The sequence below is a fragment of the Genypterus blacodes genome, unplaced genomic scaffold, assembly GCF_046128005.1.
Source record: "Genypterus blacodes isolate CSIRO-AG114 ecotype Tasmania unplaced genomic scaffold, CSIRO-AGI_Gbla_v1 ptg000156l_1, whole genome shotgun sequence".
NCBI classification, from domain to species: Eukaryota; Metazoa; Chordata; class Actinopteri; order Ophidiiformes; family Ophidiidae; genus Genypterus; species Genypterus blacodes.
In genome coordinates, this window is record NW_027466957.1 from 5,239,400 (window position 1) to 5,257,595 (window position 18,196).

An 18,196-nucleotide genomic window follows, 5' to 3' on the forward strand; every position below is an offset into this window, starting at 1 on the left:
CAGTGTGAGGCAGATGCATTAAAGAAACCTCTATGGGTTTGTGACTACATCATAAGCTCATTTTCTGGGTTCTACCTCTCATTTATGTTGTTATGATGTTATGGTTGTCACGTTTCAGCTCTGACTGACAGCCCAGGAGAAGTTGGAGGTCCCCCCTCCCCTGGCCCTGCACACTCATGTCTCTCACACCGGGTCGTAAGCCCTCTGCAGGTCAACGCAGGTACTGTTGTTTCCTTCTCCCTCCTCTGCTTTCAGATGCATGGATGATGTATCCTGACACCTCATCTCATCTGACCTCTTTGTGTGTATTCTAATTAATTGCACGTAATGTGATCTCTCCCGTCAAGGCGCTCAGTGGGCACGAGCGGCGGGAACGGTCGATATTCCCACAGTGACGGATCCAGTACCAACACCTATCCGGGCCGCGGTAGAGCGGCGGAGGGCAGCCCCACAGCCCGCACGTATCCAACTACACCCAGGTAAGAGGATATATAAACCATCCTCCCTTTGCACTGTACACAGAGAAACACACTGGTATTAGTTGTAACATAGAAAAAGGTGGACATAAGCAGAACCATCAATGTGACTTTGGACTTATTTTCCCAGAGAGCCTCTTGAGAGTAAAGGTTTGGCTGCAGCTTTGTCCCTTTGCTGCCCTTGCAGCCCTTGCCCTTGCCTATTGTGAAATATCACATACAAGGATAAAACCCAACTAACCCGGATTGCTCTTCCTATATCTGCACTACACTAAGCAGACAAGGCAAACTGAAAGGCTACATATCAAGCAGTAGAAGATATTCTGAAATGTGATGCGTTCTAAGCTCTTAAAATATCTCATCTTCTGTGGTGATTCAGGCGTCAGGCAAAGCTCCCAGCCTGCAGTGATAACCATGGGATCAGACCGCCCACGCCAGAGCAATACCTCACACCGCTGCAACAGAAGGAGGTGTGTATACGACATCTACGAGCCAGACTGAGGGAGAATGTTGAAAGACTACATCACAGGTAAACCTTTTTCTTCTTCTGGAAGATGTTAGAGCTTAGAGACAGATCACACACCGCAAGGGAAGAATTAAGTCAGGCAATGAGAAAATGTCTTCTTTTCCTCTATGCGTTATATTTTCTCAGGGACTCGGAGATAGATGAGTTGAGGACCCAAATGTACAGGATGCAGGAAGACTGGATAGAGGAAGAATGCCACCGTGTGGAGGCTCAGTTAGCCCTGAAAGAGGCTCGCAAGGAGATCCAACACCTACACGAAGTGGTAGAGTCGGTGAGGTCCAACCTGGGTGTCAGCGAACAAGAACCCCACGACCACAAGCTGCACTTAGGCCTCCAAGGAACTCGGCCGGGTGGCAAATCTCGTTCCTGTGGCTGTTCCCCGGCCAGCACTCTGAGCCGCAGCACCACATACACACGGCTAAGTAACGAGGCTCTGCACCTGGAGCGCGGCTCAAACGCTCCTGAGCCAGGCGGAGCGCCCTGTGCTGCAGGACAACCCCACCTACTTGTGGAGACAGGACTTCTATCGGAGCAAATGCTACCGCAGAGCCACGTCCGAGGCCCCCCGACTGTCCCGCGGCTCTCCACCTATGAGAGGTTGTGCAGTGGTGGGGCTGTGTTGCCGATGTCACACTCCTGCCACACACTTAGCAGCAGCTGCAGGTGTAGCGGCCACACCTTCCTCCCCCATCATCATTTGTTCCTGCACTTACCTCAGGAGGAGGCCCCGGTGGCAGTGGTACCTGCTTCTCCCGTCTCTGAACCTATCCCCACCCCCACCCCTGTGGTGGAGAAGAAGCCAGAGGTCCGCTCCCAGGCCTGTAGTCCAACCATGACTTGGTTGTGTGAGGAAGGAGGTGACGAGTTGAGCGTCATTTCCTTAGCGACAGACATCCCCCCCTTAGAGTCGTATCCATTTCCGTCCACGTTGCCTCCCTCTTCCCCTGCTGAGCTTTCCTACAGCGTTGAGCCGCTGCCGCCTGACAAACCAGAGAAGGTAAAGGTGACAGCAGAGCCCCACATGCGCCAACCCCATCCCTCAGCTCAGCTCCCAGTGAGACAGGAAGCCACCGTGCTGCAGATAGAAGAGGACAATGACGAGGAAACCGAGGGTGCAGAGGAAGATGCCCCTAACCCACAGCTGTGCCACTGGAGCCGGTACTTCCTTGTTGATCTGTTGGCTTTGGCGATGCCAGTGGTCCCGACGATGGCGTGGCTGTGTCGAGGGACGGCAAGGGATATCATGCCGGTGTATCACATCGGGTCGCTGTTGAGAGGCTGCTGTGCTGTGGCTCTCTGCTCACTCCGTCGCCAGGGCGCAGGAAGGGGACGCAGACCCACCGGCATGAATGGAACCATGCCAGTCTGAGATTCTCTCCCTGTCCTTCTCGGCAAGAACACAAACTCCCTTTGCCGACATAGTCCCAGCAATATTGGCCGTGTTTCATCTTTGATTACATCTTTACTCAGTGCCATGTGTTGAATAACCCTTCTTATGAGACTTTAGATTTTACACAGCGCCCTTGTGATTTTGTGATCTTCTCTTCTCTATTTTACTGCTACTGCCTGCAGTTGAAGTGGCTTTCACTATACAGCAGTCTGCATGAAGCCCAGAGAGATGAGCCACTTCCTTCACTTTTTCCCCTTTTGCCATGAAACCTTCGAATTATTTATTTTTCTAGTGTGAAAATACTTTATATACTACAAATGATCCTCTATTTCCCAGAGTTTGGTTTCTATTCTCTTGAAACAGGAGGAGATAGGAGGAGACTTTAAATAGTGGAGTATAAAAATGCTGAAGGCCCTCTTTCTTTAATCACTTTAAACACATTTTCATACTTTTGGTTCATTTAGCGTGTTCATCCAATCTTGTACTCAGGTGCAATAAATTCACGATTGGAGCAAATTTCAAATCACCGCCAAGACACAGTTAAGTTATATCACTGACACCAAAAAGGCAACATAGCTTTAGTGATGATAGACATTGACATTCTGGAGATTATATCACTCTCAAAACCGTGTTGAACAAGCTTCACTCTTGAGCTTCAGCTTCACTCTTCAGCAGGAGAGATTTCACTGCAGTGTGTGTCTAAAAATAAAGGCTAAATGTGGGTGGAAGCAGGATTCAAGAGTGCACCTGACTTCCAATGTTCTGGACAGACTTTACACTCATGTCTGGGATGCTCTATATTGCTTGATGGGTTATTGAAGGTAAGGTTTCTCCAGTTTGCATTCATTCTGTACCACAAATGATATGTTGTTCTCTGATTCGATGTGGCAGAGATTCCAACGTGGCGTTTTGTTTCTAGACCGCATAAAGAAATAAATGTTCATCTCTGTTGAAACAATGATACAAATGATGTGAGAAAGCTTTGCATTAATGTAGACTGCTTTCACCGCTTTGTGTTTCAGTTAAATTAGAATAATAATGGTATTTATTACAAGTTATCACTGAATAACTTCAATGTGAATACGGTTCTCACAGGTGTGTTCATGTGCTAACTGAAATGGTCAAATTGGAACCACGTAATATTATGAATGTTACTATGTTTGCCAATTTCAGTCTTATGCAAAAAAAAAAGAGCGATTTTTAGCTTTCAGGGATTTTTCCAATATGGTTTGGTTGTTAGTTTTATTTCCTCGTGTTGGGGATTGGAACCTTTAATGGACAGCAGAGTGCAGTTTATGGTTGGAACAGCACATACTGTTGTACTGCACACTGGAAGAATACAAAATGGGTCGCTTAACAGCAAGTTGTTTATTTAGGTTAGTTCCAAAGCAGCGACACGTTCAACAGTGGACTTCTAAATTTGTAACTGCTTGCTGAGTCATTTGTCCTCCATGTTATTATTGCTGCATTGACTGGCATTGCTTCAAACTAAAGTTCCCACCAGTAAGGACACACTAAAGGGATGAACTGTAACAGAATTGCACAAGAAACTGCAAAATATTTGAAGAGATACTTTAAATGTTCTGTTAGTGTGCTGCATTAATACATATTCATTTATTTATCAGCCAATTTGCTGCAGTTTGTTTGTTTTGTACTGGAATGCTCACGTTCAACACAGATAACAAAACAGCCGTGGGAAGGCAAAATGTGTTAAAATGACTCTTTTAATGTGTTTTTAATGTAAAGAACAGACCTTTAAGAACACCTACAGCTTGTTACACACAACTCCTTGAAATAAAGATAATCACAATCTCTGAGATGTGCCTAAAAATCTTTGTGAGGAGATTTAATCAAGCAACATTTTGCCTGACATCAACATTTTCCCATAAGACTTTTGGCAAAGCACCTTCCCCAGATGTTTTTACAAGTCAAAAGACAGATGATATCCAGTTGTGAGACTTTTTCTGAGACAAAAAAACTGTACTTCCATAAATTAAGTACTACTGCTGTAGTATAGACGAAGCAAATCCTGCACTCGCAGAAATGTCTATCCATGTAAATAATGTGCTTGATCATGAATTCTCCCTGGTAACAATGCATTCCATACACATTTATTCTAATTAAGCCAAATAAGAACATGTATCACAAAGATATTTCATAGAAATAGCATGTGTCAAACAACAATTTATTTTTTTATTCAAGACAATTCATTACCCGCAATCAATACAGTTTTAATGAAAAGGCCACACAGCCACAGGAATGAGATTGATTCAAAATTTCTATGATGACACTTATCTAAAACATGGTCCTGATGTGAGACACACTATAAATTTGGAAATCAAATAAAAACAAAAAAACATCACCGTACAAAATACATTGCAGTATATGACAAAATACATGGGAAAGTATGGCCTATGAGTTATTATTACTGTACGGAATCTAAATATATACGAAGGATAAAGTTTTAAAGCAAGTGACATAACACAATTTGAATGTATCTAAAGGAGAGTGACGTAGTGAAGCTATAGACATAGGTCCTATGCAGGAATCAGAGCAGGAATCATCTGTTAACATTTTCCTCCATGTTCCCGAGATAGGAGTCAACCTGGAGTGAAGGAGAGGGAGGTTTAGTGCTGGGATCAGGACAGAGGAAGGACCCTGACGTTTGTTTACACATCTACCAAGTAAGCTTGTAACATCACTTGGTAAATCACAACCAAAGTCACAGCATGGGTGAATGAGCAGACACACTGAAATCACGTTATAGACTGATGAAGCAGAAACTAAACAAGCGTACTGATACACACACGCACGCACACAGGCATAACCCCTGTATGTCTACTCAACAACCATTGCATCCCATCACAACATCTTACCCTGAAAATCTGAGTGGAATTAAAGTGAGTGCACATGTTTCAGGCCTCCAAACCCAGCAGCTCAACATCAAAGGTGAGAGTAGCGTTGGAGGGGATCACTCCTGGATGACCTTTGCTGCCATAAGCAAAGTCTGGGGAGCAGATCAGCTTCGCCCTCTGACCTACACTCATCTGCAGACAAGATAGGCAGATAAAAGAGGTTTGGTTTAAAGTTCAGCAGCTGGACACAGTGGTCTTGTGATTTAAAAATCAATGAATGCCTTGATAGTAAAGGATATCAGCTCCTAAAGGGGGTCCTCCTCACCTGGGCTACTCCTTCTTCCCATCCACGAATAACCTCCTGATGGCCAATCTTGAATTTGAAGGGCCTTCCCCGGGACCTAGAGGAGTCGAAGACCTTTCCATCTGCCAGGGTGCCTAATGACAGGCAGAAAAAAGGCTTAAAACCCCCCAATATACATAACGAAGTACACATAGGCACATCTTTACTACTAGAGCTACCCCACATAAGCGTGCGAACCCTGCATGCTAGCTAGCTAACATTAGCCGACTAGGGGGACCGGTTAGCTCCCTAGCAGCCACCGTATTCATCTGCCGGTACCGATTACCGGCCGGTTTTGGTTCTTTTAACTGACGAGGTCGCCGGTTAATAACACGGAGTGAGTGTGTAAATGTCTGGTGTCAACATAGAGACATGTGGGGGCAGCTAAAGTGAAGTTGCACTGCATGATAGCGGCACAGACCCGCAGTACTGCAGCTATGTGGGTATTTGTACATTTACGGTCAAGCAAAGAGGTTAAAAAGAAAAGGCTCAACACTAAGCATGCTTTATAAACATATATATGATTAAAACATTTTATATAAGCGCACACGGCAACACACGCGAATAAAAAACGGCGGCGCGTGATTGAATGGTGCGTACATCTTATGAAAACATGCTGTCAATTTCACTCAAAATATCTAATCTCGCATTTTTCAGCCGTCCAAAGGTTTTCCCGAAAATTCTCATTGATCTATAGCTGAATCGTTATCAGTTATTAAAGAGAGTAAACCGCCTATCTGTCTGAAATGCTGCAGTGTGGTTTTCATTTACAGCTCATTCCGGTACACAAGTCACTTTGTGTGTACAGCATCAACCACTGAATATAAGAATTATTATGTATAGCTGTTACACTTAGGTTACACTTTTTCTACGAGTAATAAACAATTCGTTCAAATTTACACGTGTGTAGTTGTGAATGGGAATCAAGGCTATATTCAATGTGTAAATCGTCCTTTACGAAGAGCTTTATTTGTGCTTTATGGCTGTTCCTCTACCGTAATTCCACAAATAGATGCGCCGCGCAAGTCAAACAGTGGCTGTCTTGACCGTTATTTTACGAATGAAGGCTCGAATGACCACAGCCAGGCACCGGGAATCCAGTGTGTCTAGGTTCGAGTTTCACAATGAGCCGACGCTGCTTTGATTCCTTCCAATAAATCCAGAAATAACCGGCGTGCACACCAGCTAACGGGCTCCATGTAGCGGTTTTACCCGACTGTGTGTCCCTCTCTCTGCCCTCCTCCAGCTCCTCACTCACCGACATAGTGAACAACGACGCGCTGGCCCTTCTTCGGAAATGTTCGTCCTGAAAATGGGGGAGAAAACGGCCATCATAACAAACAATAACCTCAGTAATTGAAAAACAATATTATAATGTAACAAAAAGCCGATTATTCCCACCATCGCCCGGAGTTATGGTCTCAATTTCTACTCCCATTTTGTCTCCCGTGTGTTCTTCCTGTCGCCCACCCTACAATGTGAGCAGAAGCAGCCAGCAGGGGCAGGGTGGGCTTTAACACACAAGCCCACCTATTGGACACAACCTCACTGGAGCAAAGTAGCTTTACTTAACATTAAAATATGTTTGTTTTTTTAACTTAACACGTATAGACCCACTGCGAGCGGCATGGATCTAAAACATTATGTTGCGGGTTATGTCATATAAATCAGTTTTGTAATTACTGTCAAATGAAAGTCGCGTTTTTTTAATACAGAATGAATCGAGTATCATATTTGCAGCGTCTTGGTTTTTAAACTTTATGGTGGACAACGTTGTGTACATATTTAGATTAATAACAAAACTGTGTCAGCGGAAAGACACTAAGCAAATAAATCTAGTGTGCTTGCACGTTATAACCTATTGAAATTCTGTTGTAAGTTTTACCAGATTTTTTTAAATGTGTATTTTCAGCTTAAGTTGAGATGTTTGTTTGACATTTATCATGAAATCATAGGAAATAAATTGTTCGGCATTGTGCTCACTGCTGCCTCTGGTGGCTGGACACTATGTTGCAGATACTTTTTTTAAATACTCCAACATATTGATGCAATTTTGCTTTCGACCACCAGGGGCAGCACTGATCAGTTACTCCAGTGGTTCCCAAACTTTTTCTGCAGGGTCCCCCTTTTATAGATCAGAACATTTCACGCCCCCTTATACGTCCACACGGTACAATTAACCCATACTTCATTCGTGTGGTAGCTCTGTGAAATAGAAAAAGTAATAAAACTTGTTTTTTATTTATAAAGATTTCATATTTGAATCTGGCAATGGGCCATCAACATGTTGCATATCTGTTAGCATTACACACAAAACAGTAATGAATGTCTATTTTTTAAATACCACTATATCTACAACAAATGTAAAGAAATAACACTAGAAACATTTCAAAATAAAAGAGAGCTTAGTACATTTCTGAGGGAACACAGGTTCCAAAACTAGTTTTTGTTTACATTGTAATTACAGAGTGTGCATTTAATAAATAGACTTTTATGTGTGTAAAATAGTACAGGTAGAACTTCAGCTCTGAAACAAGTGACTAGAAATTGGTTCAAAACATAAATGCAAAACAGAACAACAGAATAAGGGATGTCCGTCACCAAATTAGGATTCAAGTACACAGCTTGGATATGAAGTTCACCAAAATATGTTTTAGCAGATGAAGGGAATAATCATTACAGTGTTGAGTAACACACATGAACTGATCACTTTCACATTCATTTTGTTCACTTTAGGTAGCATGTGTTTGTCATAAAAACAAAACAACATCACTGAAAGTGATTTTCAAGGTTTTTCATACCCACACAAGTGTTTTCAGTCAGGCAAGCAGCGTCCATATACACCCACACAGCCCTTACAACAAATCTAATCAGCCAATAACCATGGTGTGGGCGTCTCATGGGTATGCAGTTAGCTTTAAAAATCAGAGATTTGGCCTCACCTAGCATGATTATACCCATGTCACTTTAGTTTCAACCTTTGACGAGTTGGAGAGAGAGCCATGCTCATGGTCAACCAAATTAGCCGTCTGTTTAGCTGGAGATGAGTGCTGGGAGAGTCTCTGTGTTTGATACTGAGGATTTACACTGGACTGGACGACTGATGTCGGCCTGCTGTACTTTCTAGAAGGACTCTCTGCTTTACTACCTGCTGATTTTTTTGCGTTTGACTTGACTGAGCTTTTCTTAGAATAATGACTGTAATTACATGGAGACAAATGTGATATGTCCAAGGTAATAGCCTTTGTATTGGCCCCAGCCTGCCTGGACCCTGCACAGGATAAGTGGCTGGATGGAGTTGACTTCTTACTAGCGTGGGCCTTTGGAAGACTTGCCTGCTGCCCTGCATCATCTGTTTGGTCAGGTGAAGATGGAGCTTCATGGCTAGATGAAGGAACCAAAAACAATTAGGAGAGAGAATTAATTTAGAATCGCTGGAGGCAATTAATCAGGATTTTTACTCATTTACATTTTGAGTAAAAAATTGCAGCAGCTTTGTTCCTCCTTTGTACACAAACAGATTCATACATGTCTCCTCATAAAACATTCAACCTCACAGAGACTCACTCTGCTGTGGTCACATGTCCCTGTTGTCTCTCATTGATTGGATAGTAGCGGAAAAAGATCATCCCAACCAGCAGCAGTGCGATGGGTATTGGTGAGAACAGCACCACCAGAGCCGTCACAACGCCATCACCATGGCTACACGCACCTGCACTGTAACCCGCAAAGCTGCAAGTAATAAGAACACACATACGTGACCCACAGAGAGATGTACACACACACACACACACATTAACACAAACAAATGGAAGAGATTGGCTCACTGTAATGTCATGGTCGAGATTCCAACAGACAGGCCTCCAGCCAGCTTCAGGCAGAAAGCATAACAGGAGAAAAACAGCGGCTCCAGGTCCTTATAGGAGGGATTCTTCATGGTGAAATCATCAACCACATCAGGGAGCATGGACCTTTAGTGCATACAAGCTGCTATATCAGATGTAAACAGTAAACAATTGTTTGTGGGTGTTTCAAATGAATGCCAAGTTAACACATATTCATCAGTTACCCTGACAGGATGTCCGGGTCATCACTGACGTGATGTGAATGATTCATAAGTGTGGCGTTGGGTTCTGACTCTGATTTGTTTTGACAGGGTCTGACTCACCAGGGCAGTAAAAACAGGGTTGCCAAGCTGAATCCCATCACAACGCACATAATCATGAAGACGGGCAGGTTACTAGGCCAACAGGCAACGATGATCACAGCTGGAATGAAGAGCTGTGAGAGACATAAACAGGCTCCACGGTGAGCTCAAGGTGCAGAAAGTAATTGCAATCATTTATTATAGTTATTAAGAGGGGACTTCATGCTTCCTTACTGATAGGCCGATGAAAACGGTTGCCCTTTTTCCTATTCTGAGAAGGGTCGCTTGCCATATTGGAACTGCTACTGTGGCAGAAGCCTGTGAAATGATTGATACCTTTTTCATTTTAAGTTCACAGTCAATCTGTTCTCTTAAGCCTTTGTGGAATCATTGGAAAGCTTTTAAAAAGGTTGCAGTTTCATCTTAGTAGAGTAGAAAGAAAGTAGTCGGGCATTATACCAGTAGAACCAGTAGGAGGTGAGGGAAATGGGGTCCCAGTCCGGCTGCATGAGTGCAGAAAATGGCAAAATTTCCCAGGGACATCTGAGATAGAACAGGAAAGAGAATGACTCAAGTATAAAACACAAACACAACAAAAACCCAAGTGCAGGTATGTATCTATGTGGTTACTTATCGGGATGTCAACAAACCTCTGCTAGATTCAATAAAGGTTTGAAAAGAATATGTGAGGATATGAATGACGTACGTGTCCAACCATACCTGAAATCCAAGAGCACTGAACACAAAGCCAAGCACCAGCCGCTGGTACGGAATGTGACGGACAAGCAACTTAAGTGAGGCGAAATAGGACGGCTGTACTTTCTCATCAGAGCAGAGGGGAGCTGAAAACATTAAAAGCTCTGATTACAACCACAAAACGCTCACTTTACATCCAAAGACTCAATGAAATGAAAGTTGAATAGATAGTTTGAATCAGTCTGATATATTGACGCATGCAGGTTATTTAAACTATCCGAGCATTGTGTTGTATATTGGGCAGCTCTTAACCCTATCCCCACTGACTGACTCACCGCGCTGCTCCTCCACCCCCAAAAAGAGAACAAGGCTGCAGACAAAGAACACGCCGCCCATGACTAAAGCCGAGTTCACGAAAGCCTTTTGCTGGGGAAGGAAAGGCACAATATGACCGCAAACACAAACATTGGGACAAAAGGATTGTTCATACTTTGGGATTGCAGTACTTTACAGTTTATAAATAGTATGTCTAATTCTTTCCTTTTTATATTGCGTTATTATTGAGATTTTGAAAAGTACAGTAAGGGATTTAATTGTAAATAAAAGGGATACAAAACCACCAAAATTATAATGTTTAATACTTTTAATGAACTGTATTGTACTGTAAGTGTTGTTAATCTTTTCTCCACATTGTGTAATATTGTAGAACGTGTGCTCGAGGACACACACACATGTTGAACAATGCCTTTGTCAAGTCCAGTAAATAACAGGGTAACCAGATATCCCTGGGACGGTGCAGGTTTAAAGCTGCTGCTCTGCTGAAGACAGAAGAATGTGGCTTCCTTTAGCGTTTTACTTCAGCTCCTGACTCTACCATCATGACTGCACTTTAACATATGTGACAGCAGTGTTACCGTTCCCTGGAGGGACGCGATGTGAGGCGAAGACGTGCTCTGAGATATTCCGTCGGCCTGCTCCAGCTGCTGACAGGCCTCCTGCTTTTCGGTGTTATACACGGCGACAACTTGACCCTGAATAACACAAGCCAACAGCATGGCCACCATCTCTACGCTCGTTCCTGACAAAGACCAACAAATATATGCAGACAGGGAGGGGAAGACAAGTAAGAACAAGCAGAGAGAGGAGATCAGTGTTTGATAATGGTTTCCAAACCCAGCCCAACATTTTGTTTTCTGTAATATGTGGTTTCCAGATGAGGGCGAGGCTGTGGATTCTTACTGTAGGCCGTGGCAGAGTCTCTGTCTCTGTGATCTCCCCCCAGGAACATGTTGAGGGAGAGGTAGGGGACATGGTAACACTGATAATGGACGGCAGAGGAGAAAACATGAGAGTAACTGACAGCGGCGGAGAAGTGTGAAACACAGTAGCCATGGTGACACAGCTTAGAGGGAAATGGCAGTGATAATGCTGACATGGGAATAGCATGAAATTCTGTCACCATGGCGACATGAGAGCAAAAAGAAAAAAGGAATCTGCACCAGGGGGAATTGTAGATGGAAGAGCAACATACTGGATAGTGGAGAGATGGACGCATTCAGGATGTGGACGTATGGGAGATACGTTTGTCTGCAGCACTTACACTGACTTACACTCATGAGGGTCTCAAACAGGCAGGCGGCTGTGAGGAACCACGGCACGCTGACAGCCTGAGACATTGAGCCTTGTGGCATGAACCACAGCAGCAGGTAGGAGAGGACACCAAACGGCATGGAGAGAACCAGCCTGCGTGAGAAACAGCGACGGCTCGGGTGATTTTAAGATGAATTTAAGATGTATATCAGACTGATCACTGAATTCAAGATTTAACACGTGGCTCCACCCACCATGGCATCAGTTTGCCGATTGGAGTCCAGCGGCTGCGGCTCACCAGATAGCCAATCAGCGGGTCGGTCACAGCATCCCAGGCTCGACTCGCAAATAAAATCATGGAAACGTAGAAGGCCCCCATCTGTTAAAAACATCATTTCTTTAAGTAGCACATTAAATATAGAAGCACATTCAGAAGTTTCAAATGTATCAAATGCTTTAAACTTTTACCTGTACAACATCCAGAAGAAAAATCTGTTGAGAAACATTCATGGCTACTGATGTAATCTGATTTGGGACCCCACCCACAGCAAAGCACATCTTCCTGACCAGAGGGATGCCCCCTGACCCCTGTGACCCCCAGAGCAAAGACCCATCAGGAAATGTTGGAGAAATGCAACAATGTATCTAAAAATGGCTTAAAATGTCTCATTATGGAATTTATAACAAGGATAATCTGAGAGAAACAGCAATGAAAAGGTTAAACACTGGTCACAAATAAGTGTTTATGGAAATACTAGAACAACATCTCTACTTGTAAACTCACCCTCTGATGTTGGCCATCGTCTCTATCAGCGCTGCGGTGAAACAGCTGAGTCTTGAACGTCTGCAGGTGATTGGTCAAGTTTTTGAGATAACTCATCTTCCAAAATGTAATGAAAAATAAACGACACAAGAGGTCGAGTCCATGCAAATAATCCCAAGGTAAGTTTCACTCCTCCACTGTGAGACTTGAACCACAGCAGATCCCTCACAAGCGTATTTGAGTGCCGCTCTGGAATCTGGTTGAGCAGCTCTTTGTCTTTGACAGTGAGGTGCCCTCATTCAGCCCACCTCTCGCTTTCAAGAGTGAATGAATGAAAGACTCGACAACAGAGCTCACCTGTTCACTTTCCAAAGACGCCGATGTATGAGGAAACACTTTACATTCAGGATTTTACTGTATGTTCAGACGTTTTTAACTACATGGCTGATGAGATACAGACATGGCTAAAAGTGTTAAAAATTAAAATGTAATTAATTTAAATAAAATTAAAAAAATACCCAATATTCTCTTAAATCAGTTGTAATTGACCGACACTTCACTTTTTAATCATTAATTTAAACATTTTAAATAAAAAAAAGCTGATAAAACTGATGAGTTTAATTCAGCCTCTTTAACTGGACTCAAGTTCTCTCTGTGTTGTTTGGTATCTCGTGTGGGATCCATAACCTGATATACTGTTGCTCTCTTTTGATCCAATCACTGCAATCAGGCTCTTTCTGTAGCTCTGAATCAGACTTGTTCACCTCTCAGCTGGTGGTTTGTTCCACTCTCGGGGTCACAATCCTGACCTGTGATTGAGACGAAGCTTTCTGAGCCTAGGCTCTATGTTTCCCTGTGCCAAACATGGATTACAGCACCTCCTCCATGTTTTACAGCTGGGATGCTGGTCTTTTCTTTCAGTCCTTCATTTTGTCTTCTGTGAACAAGCTGATGTGATTGAACAAAAAGCTCAAATTCTGTTTCATTCTCCCCAAAGCATTATGGTTTGTCAACATGCATTTTAACAAATTCCAGTTAGCTTCTTTTTTTTAGTTTTCTCTTCCTTCCTCGATCTTGTACGTTGATCTTGGAGGTAGACTAGTATCTGTTTTGATGTTGTCCTGGGTTCTTTTTCCCATTTAGACCGTCCATCTGTTCATTCTGGGGTCAGGGTTTTCTTATTGCGGCCACGTCCAGGGAGGTTTGTGGTTCCCGTGTGACCTTAAACTTCCTGCTAATATTAGCAACCGCGGTTACAGGAACATCAGGCTGCTTGGAGACACTTCACTATGCTTGACAATTATTTCCCTCCTTCTCATCTAAGATATTTCTCTTCTTTTCTCTCTGTTGTCCATGTTCAGTGTAGCCACACACAGCAAACTTGTTTAAATAGGCTGAATGATTATTATTATAAAATTGAAGACACCTGCAACTCTAATTAAAGAAAATGCTCTTCTTGAATTATTACTACAATCCAATGATTCAATATCACCTCTAATGGGTATCATTAATTTTGTCCAGGTCATTTTTATTTATTGTATAATTTGAAATATGCTCCATCGAAAATCAAAAGCAGGGTGTCTGCTCTATTAAATGTGGAATAAAGAAAAGTGGATGTCAACTACTTTTGTCGGATTCAAGCTATTTCAGGGAATTTTTTTTATTTTTTTATTTAATCTTAAGGGTACCAACAATTTTAACCACAGCTGTAGATATGTTGACCTCTTGTGGAGCAGCCATGAACATGAGCAGCAGACTCAAAGGCCCACAGTCATGGTTTCACTTCAGGTAAAAAAACAACTGGTTCACTAAAACTTTTCTTTTTCTGGTGACCTTGAATACAATATGTGCCCTTGAGCAAAGCACAGAACCCTAAAAGCTGCTGCTGTGATACTGATCCTGCACTGTATGATATCACCCTTTAATTCGTCGATTGCACTTATTGATCGCTGTTCTAGCTGTTATAAGTTATAACACAATACTCTTTACTGTTTTAGCATGATTTAGAGTAGAGATGAATAAAAACAAAATGACATTTTCTTTATTAAATCTTTAATCTTGTCCATTTACAGTCACAAAATGATGTTGAATACACATCGACACTGAATAGTCAAACAACACACTTATCACAGCCCCATTATGAGACAAGAAACTCTTTGAAAAGTCAAAATAATAATAGGAGAATAAGGTGTCTTCAGATTAAGAAACAACACTTGTTCTTTAATAAGTTTCAACATAAAATTTCCACTTTTATAAAATTAAAGAAAACAGTAACAGAGGTGGAACGAATTGGGAAAGAATAAACTTAGCTCTTGACCATAATTCATTTCGAAATGTTCTCTTTTTGTGTTACACTTGACATTGCATGCATTTATAGGTTGGTAGTCTTACTAACATTGTCCTTGGACTGACGGAGTCCATAGAGCCATTTGATCACTCTTGCATTCCTCTCAATCACAGAAACACCATAGGGAACACGCTCTGCAACATTGGCAGCATCCTCCTCCTCGTCGTCGTCATCTTCATTTTCTCTGTCAGAACCTGCACACTCAGAGCCCGGAGCACTGACACTGCGGAAACGTGCAAGGGACACAATGTCAGACGTGGATCCGGGGAACTCGCGTATGTCTGTAGGGTCCAAACCACAAAGGTTGAAGAAGCGTTCCAGCTCCGTTCCAGCTCGGGAATATCTGTCACTCATGTCCGACTTAGAGCGAGTCAGAGAGGGGCGTTTCCTGGAACTAGAGGAAGACAGACGAGTGAAAGACGGAGAGGGAGGAGGGAAAACTGGGAGGCTGGGAGGAGGCTGAGCAGGAACAGTTGCCTCAACCTGAGAGGAAGGGGGCTTGTCAGGTTTAGACAGGGCGAGAACAGGTTTCACAGGAGAAGGAGAAGACGCTGGTGTTGTTCTCGGGTGGAAGAGACGCAGAGGCAAGTGGAGTGGAAACTGGGAGTGCAAGGCTATGGGCTGGAGCGGCTGTCGGATGAACTGCGGCGGTCTGCACGGCGTACGCACAGGGCTCGAGGCCTGTGGAATGACGTCCACTCTACGTACGGCCATTGCAGCTGAAGACACCGGAGATCCTGGGTTTTCCACTTTGGCGGGTCCAAAGGCCTTTAATCTCACCTTAGCTGGAGTGGACCAGTCATGGCGGGGAGGCGGGCAAGGTCTGTCCTCTTTGTGTGAGGCGTAGGGGGAGCTGTGTGTCCGGGTCGTGGCGCAGTCAAGATGGCGACTTTGTTCGGAGAGGGGCCCATCGTTCACTCCGCTGATCAGGTTGCTCAGGTGCTTCAAGTCAAGCGGGACGCTGCTCGGCTGGGTTTTGGTTTGGATGAGAGGCCTTCTGGTGGGCCGCAGGGCGGAGGCAGGGTTCAGCAAAGGCCTCCGCACCTCAGCAGGCCTGACCGGCTGCTGCTTCGACAGGGCTACTTGACTCTTCACATATTTAGCCTTGTCTGCTTCCAGCCTCTCCACTGCACTCTGCTTTGGCCTTTCGGCTGCTGTGGGGCTCTGCCGGTGGAAGTCCGGCCCCACTGGCCCCTTTGGCCGCAAGCGTGGGGGTGTAACAGCGACGGCAGTCCTCACCGGTTGCCTCAGCGAGTGCGGGACAGTCCCCACGGGCATTCCGGTCAAGAGATGGAGACTAGTAGTCGTACCTGTCCTCGTTCTGTTTCTGTGTATAGATCACCAACTTGGAGTGAAGGTCCTTTCAGTCAATTTGTGCGACTGTGGAGGAATCTCACCATCTGCTGCATTTCAGTTTTTAGAGATGTGGCTTTGTCAGCTGAACCCTGGTGCCTTGACATTTGGACTTCCTGTTGAGCAAGACAGAAACTGCATCAGCACTACAAAAATAGACATCCTCAGAATCTGTCAGGAGAGAAGAACAACGTTTACCTTAAGAGACAAGCAAGCATCTCTTTGTCACACTTTAAGTCCTCCAACACAGGATGACACTGACTTTACCAGGAGTCCATGTCCATAATCCCTCCCCTTTCACCAAGACTGCAGCCAATCACCAGCGTGAAACTCTGTGCATTTTACAAGTTCATTGGCTGCCTGCAATGACAAATTTGAACAATTACTCCCAGCCATCCATCTCTCCTCAGACAATCACACAATAAAACTGACACTTCATTTTCAGCCAGTATGGGGCCCGTGAAAAGAGTGGGAGACGTGTGAATGTGTGTGTGTGTGTGAGAGAGAGGGTTGGTGGGGAGGTGCGTCAGGACAGCTGTCAACAAGCTATTGTCTGGCAGCATACAGAGCAGATCACACACACACACACAGCAACAGCTGTTTCGAGAACAATGCCACTTCATTTTTAAATAAAGCTCCCAGTTGCTAGGGTGTGTGTGTGTGGAGGGGGTCTTCCTCCTGAGCTAACAAAGTTCAGGTTAAGCAAAGTCGTAAAAAGATGCAACCGACATGTGCAGAGTCATCCATTTTCTTTCTTTACTGTTTATCATTGGAGTGTAGTCAAGGTCACAGTATTGAACTTGGAGGGTTTATGTATCCTGTAGAAGCACAATTAAGAACTCCAGCGTCTTCCATAAGAGGTTATTATGTCTTGCGCGCGTGTGTGTGTGCATGTTTAAAATACGTCTCCTGTATAGTCTGCGTCTGCCAGTCACATTCTCCACATAGTTTACATTCCAGTCTGATCCAGGCCAAACCCAAGCTGATAGAGCCATTCCTCAATCTTTCACCTCCATATCAGCCTTCAGGTTCACACTCCATAAACAGGCTGAACCCAATCTAAACACATTAGACTGTGCCCCCGCCACCGCATCAGATCATTAAGGTAAGAGACTGGTGTGTGTGTCACTAAAGCACCAGGAATGTGGAGAGGCCGGTCAAAACAAAATAGAGCCTTCTGATTTAGATTTGAGTCAAGTGTGAGCTTTGGATGGTAAAATAGACAAACATGAATGAAACAGGAAGACGGAACGACACACTCACAAAAGGGGGACAGGTAAACAGCTCAACACGCCTCACATGAAGACTCCAGGCCTACGCAGAGTCTTGCCCAGACAAGCTCCAAGCTGCTTTGTATGGAGGCGTTGGTTAGTTGTTTAGCTGATTGAACACAGTCATAAAACACACTCAATTGGGAATTGGTATTGAAATCTCACCTGTTGAGTTCCTGAGATTCTCCTTTTTACCCAGTATAAGGCCTGTGTGTAGTCCCGCTGAGCACTGTGTGTGTGTGAATGTGTGTGTAAAACCTCTAAGCAGTGCACAAGACAAACCTGTTTGACAACTCATGTGCTCCTCCTGATCCCTCCCCTCCCGCCTGGCTGCTCCAATCACTCTCCCATAAGGAAGTTGCCTGATGCCACATGACCCTGCCAGTTTTTTTTTTGTTTAATGCTGTGTGTGTGTGTGTGTGTGTGTATGCGTGTGTGA

At 44.0% G+C, this 18,196-nt stretch overlaps 4 protein-coding genes across 5 annotated transcripts; 1 reads left to right on the plus strand and 3 right to left on the minus strand.

The window, feature by feature from the left end:
• The first annotated feature begins 176 nt into the window (after positions 1 to 176).
• Positions 177 to 2,371, plus strand: snpha (syntaphilin a). Its single transcript, XM_076166306.1, has 4 exons — positions 177 to 220; positions 348 to 479; positions 856 to 1,005; positions 1,129 to 2,371. Exons 1-4 carry the CDS (start codon positions 177 to 179, stop codon positions 2,369 to 2,371), a joined length of 1,569 nt encoding a protein of 522 aa, XP_076022421.1.
• A 1,727-nt stretch (positions 2,372 to 4,098) lies between these two features.
• On the minus strand, positions 4,099 to 7,079 carry fkbp1aa (FKBP prolyl isomerase 1Aa). Its single transcript, XM_076167238.1, has 5 exons — positions 6,992 to 7,079; positions 6,849 to 6,896; positions 5,573 to 5,685; positions 5,269 to 5,439; positions 4,099 to 4,997 (listed from the first exon to the last, which is right to left on the minus strand). The coding sequence occupies exons 1-4, from the start codon at positions 7,026 to 7,028 to the stop codon at positions 5,308 to 5,310; spliced, it is 330 nt and encodes a 109-aa protein (XP_076023353.1). The 5' UTR covers positions 7,029 to 7,079; the 3' UTR covers positions 4,099 to 4,997; positions 5,269 to 5,307.
• A 757-nt stretch (positions 7,080 to 7,836) lies between these two features.
• mfsd2al2 (major facilitator superfamily domain containing 2a-like 2) lies at positions 7,837 to 13,005 on the minus strand. Its single transcript, XM_076166795.1, has 14 exons — positions 12,808 to 13,005; positions 12,492 to 12,611; positions 12,278 to 12,402; positions 12,044 to 12,176; positions 11,673 to 11,751; positions 11,348 to 11,511; positions 10,769 to 10,859; positions 10,458 to 10,579; positions 10,197 to 10,280; positions 9,972 to 10,055; positions 9,759 to 9,871; positions 9,418 to 9,561; positions 9,158 to 9,322; positions 7,837 to 8,974 (listed from the first exon to the last, which is right to left on the minus strand). Exons 1-14 carry the CDS (start codon positions 12,901 to 12,903, stop codon positions 8,542 to 8,544), a joined length of 1,953 nt encoding a protein of 650 aa, XP_076022910.1. The 5' UTR covers positions 12,904 to 13,005; the 3' UTR covers positions 7,837 to 8,541.
• Positions 13,006 to 14,813: 1,808 nt separating this feature from the next.
• Positions 14,814 to 18,036, minus strand: LOC143012816 (protein FAM110A-like). Of its 2 annotated transcripts, XM_076166135.1 has the most exons (3): positions 17,923 to 18,036; positions 16,685 to 16,846; positions 14,814 to 16,602 (listed from the first exon to the last, which is right to left on the minus strand). In XM_076166135.1, exon 3 carries the CDS (start codon positions 16,409 to 16,411, stop codon positions 15,158 to 15,160), a length of 1,254 nt encoding a protein of 417 aa, XP_076022250.1. In that variant the 5' UTR covers positions 16,412 to 16,602; positions 16,685 to 16,846; positions 17,923 to 18,036; the 3' UTR covers positions 14,814 to 15,157. The 2 variants fall into 2 exon arrangements, with proteins under 2 accessions (XP_076022250.1, XP_076022251.1); XM_076166136.1 differs by lacking the exon at positions 16,685 to 16,846.
• Between the last annotated feature and the right edge of the window lie 160 nt (positions 18,037 to 18,196).

What these genes read in the sequence shown, in the direction of transcription:
- snpha (XM_076166306.1), top strand. Translation starts at nt 177, where the DNA reads ATGTCTCTCACACCGGGTCGTAAGCCCTCTGCAGGTCAACGCAG. An exon ending in CCCTCTGCAGGTCAACGCAG is followed by an intron (nt 221 to 347) that starts GTACTGTTGTTT and finishes TCTCCCGTCAAG; the next exon opens with GCGCTCAGTGGGCACGAGCG. An exon ending in GTTGAAAGACTACATCACAG is followed by an intron (nt 1,006 to 1,128) that starts GTAAACCTTTTT and finishes ATATTTTCTCAG; the next exon opens with GGACTCGGAGATAGATGAGT.
- fkbp1aa (XM_076167238.1), bottom strand. Translation starts at nt 7,028, where the DNA reads ATGGGAGTAGAAATTGAGACCATAACTCCGGGCGATG. An exon ending in GACCATAACTCCGGGCGATG is followed by an intron (nt 6,897 to 6,991) that starts GTGGGAATAATC and finishes CCCCATTTTCAG; the next exon opens with GACGAACATTTCCGAAGAAG. An exon ending in CGTCGTTGTTCACTATGTCG is followed by an intron (nt 5,686 to 6,848) that starts GTGAGTGAGGAG and finishes GCCTGTCATTAG; the next exon opens with GCACCCTGGCAGATGGAAAG.
- mfsd2al2 (XM_076166795.1), bottom strand. Translation starts at nt 12,903, where the DNA reads ATGAGTTATCTCAAAAACTTGACCAATCACCTGCAGACGTTCAAGACT. An exon ending in ATCGGCAAACTGATGCCATG is followed by an intron (nt 12,177 to 12,277) that starts GTGGGTGGAGCC and finishes TTTCTCACGCAG; the next exon opens with GCTGGTTCTCTCCATGCCGT. An exon ending in CCGTTTTCATCGGCCTATCA is followed by an intron (nt 9,872 to 9,971) that starts GTAAGGAAGCAT and finishes TGTCTCTCACAG; the next exon opens with CTCTTCATTCCAGCTGTGAT.
- LOC143012816 (XM_076166136.1), bottom strand. Translation starts at nt 16,411, where the DNA reads ATGCCCGTGGGGACTGTCCCGCACTCGCTGAGGCAACCGGTGAGGACT.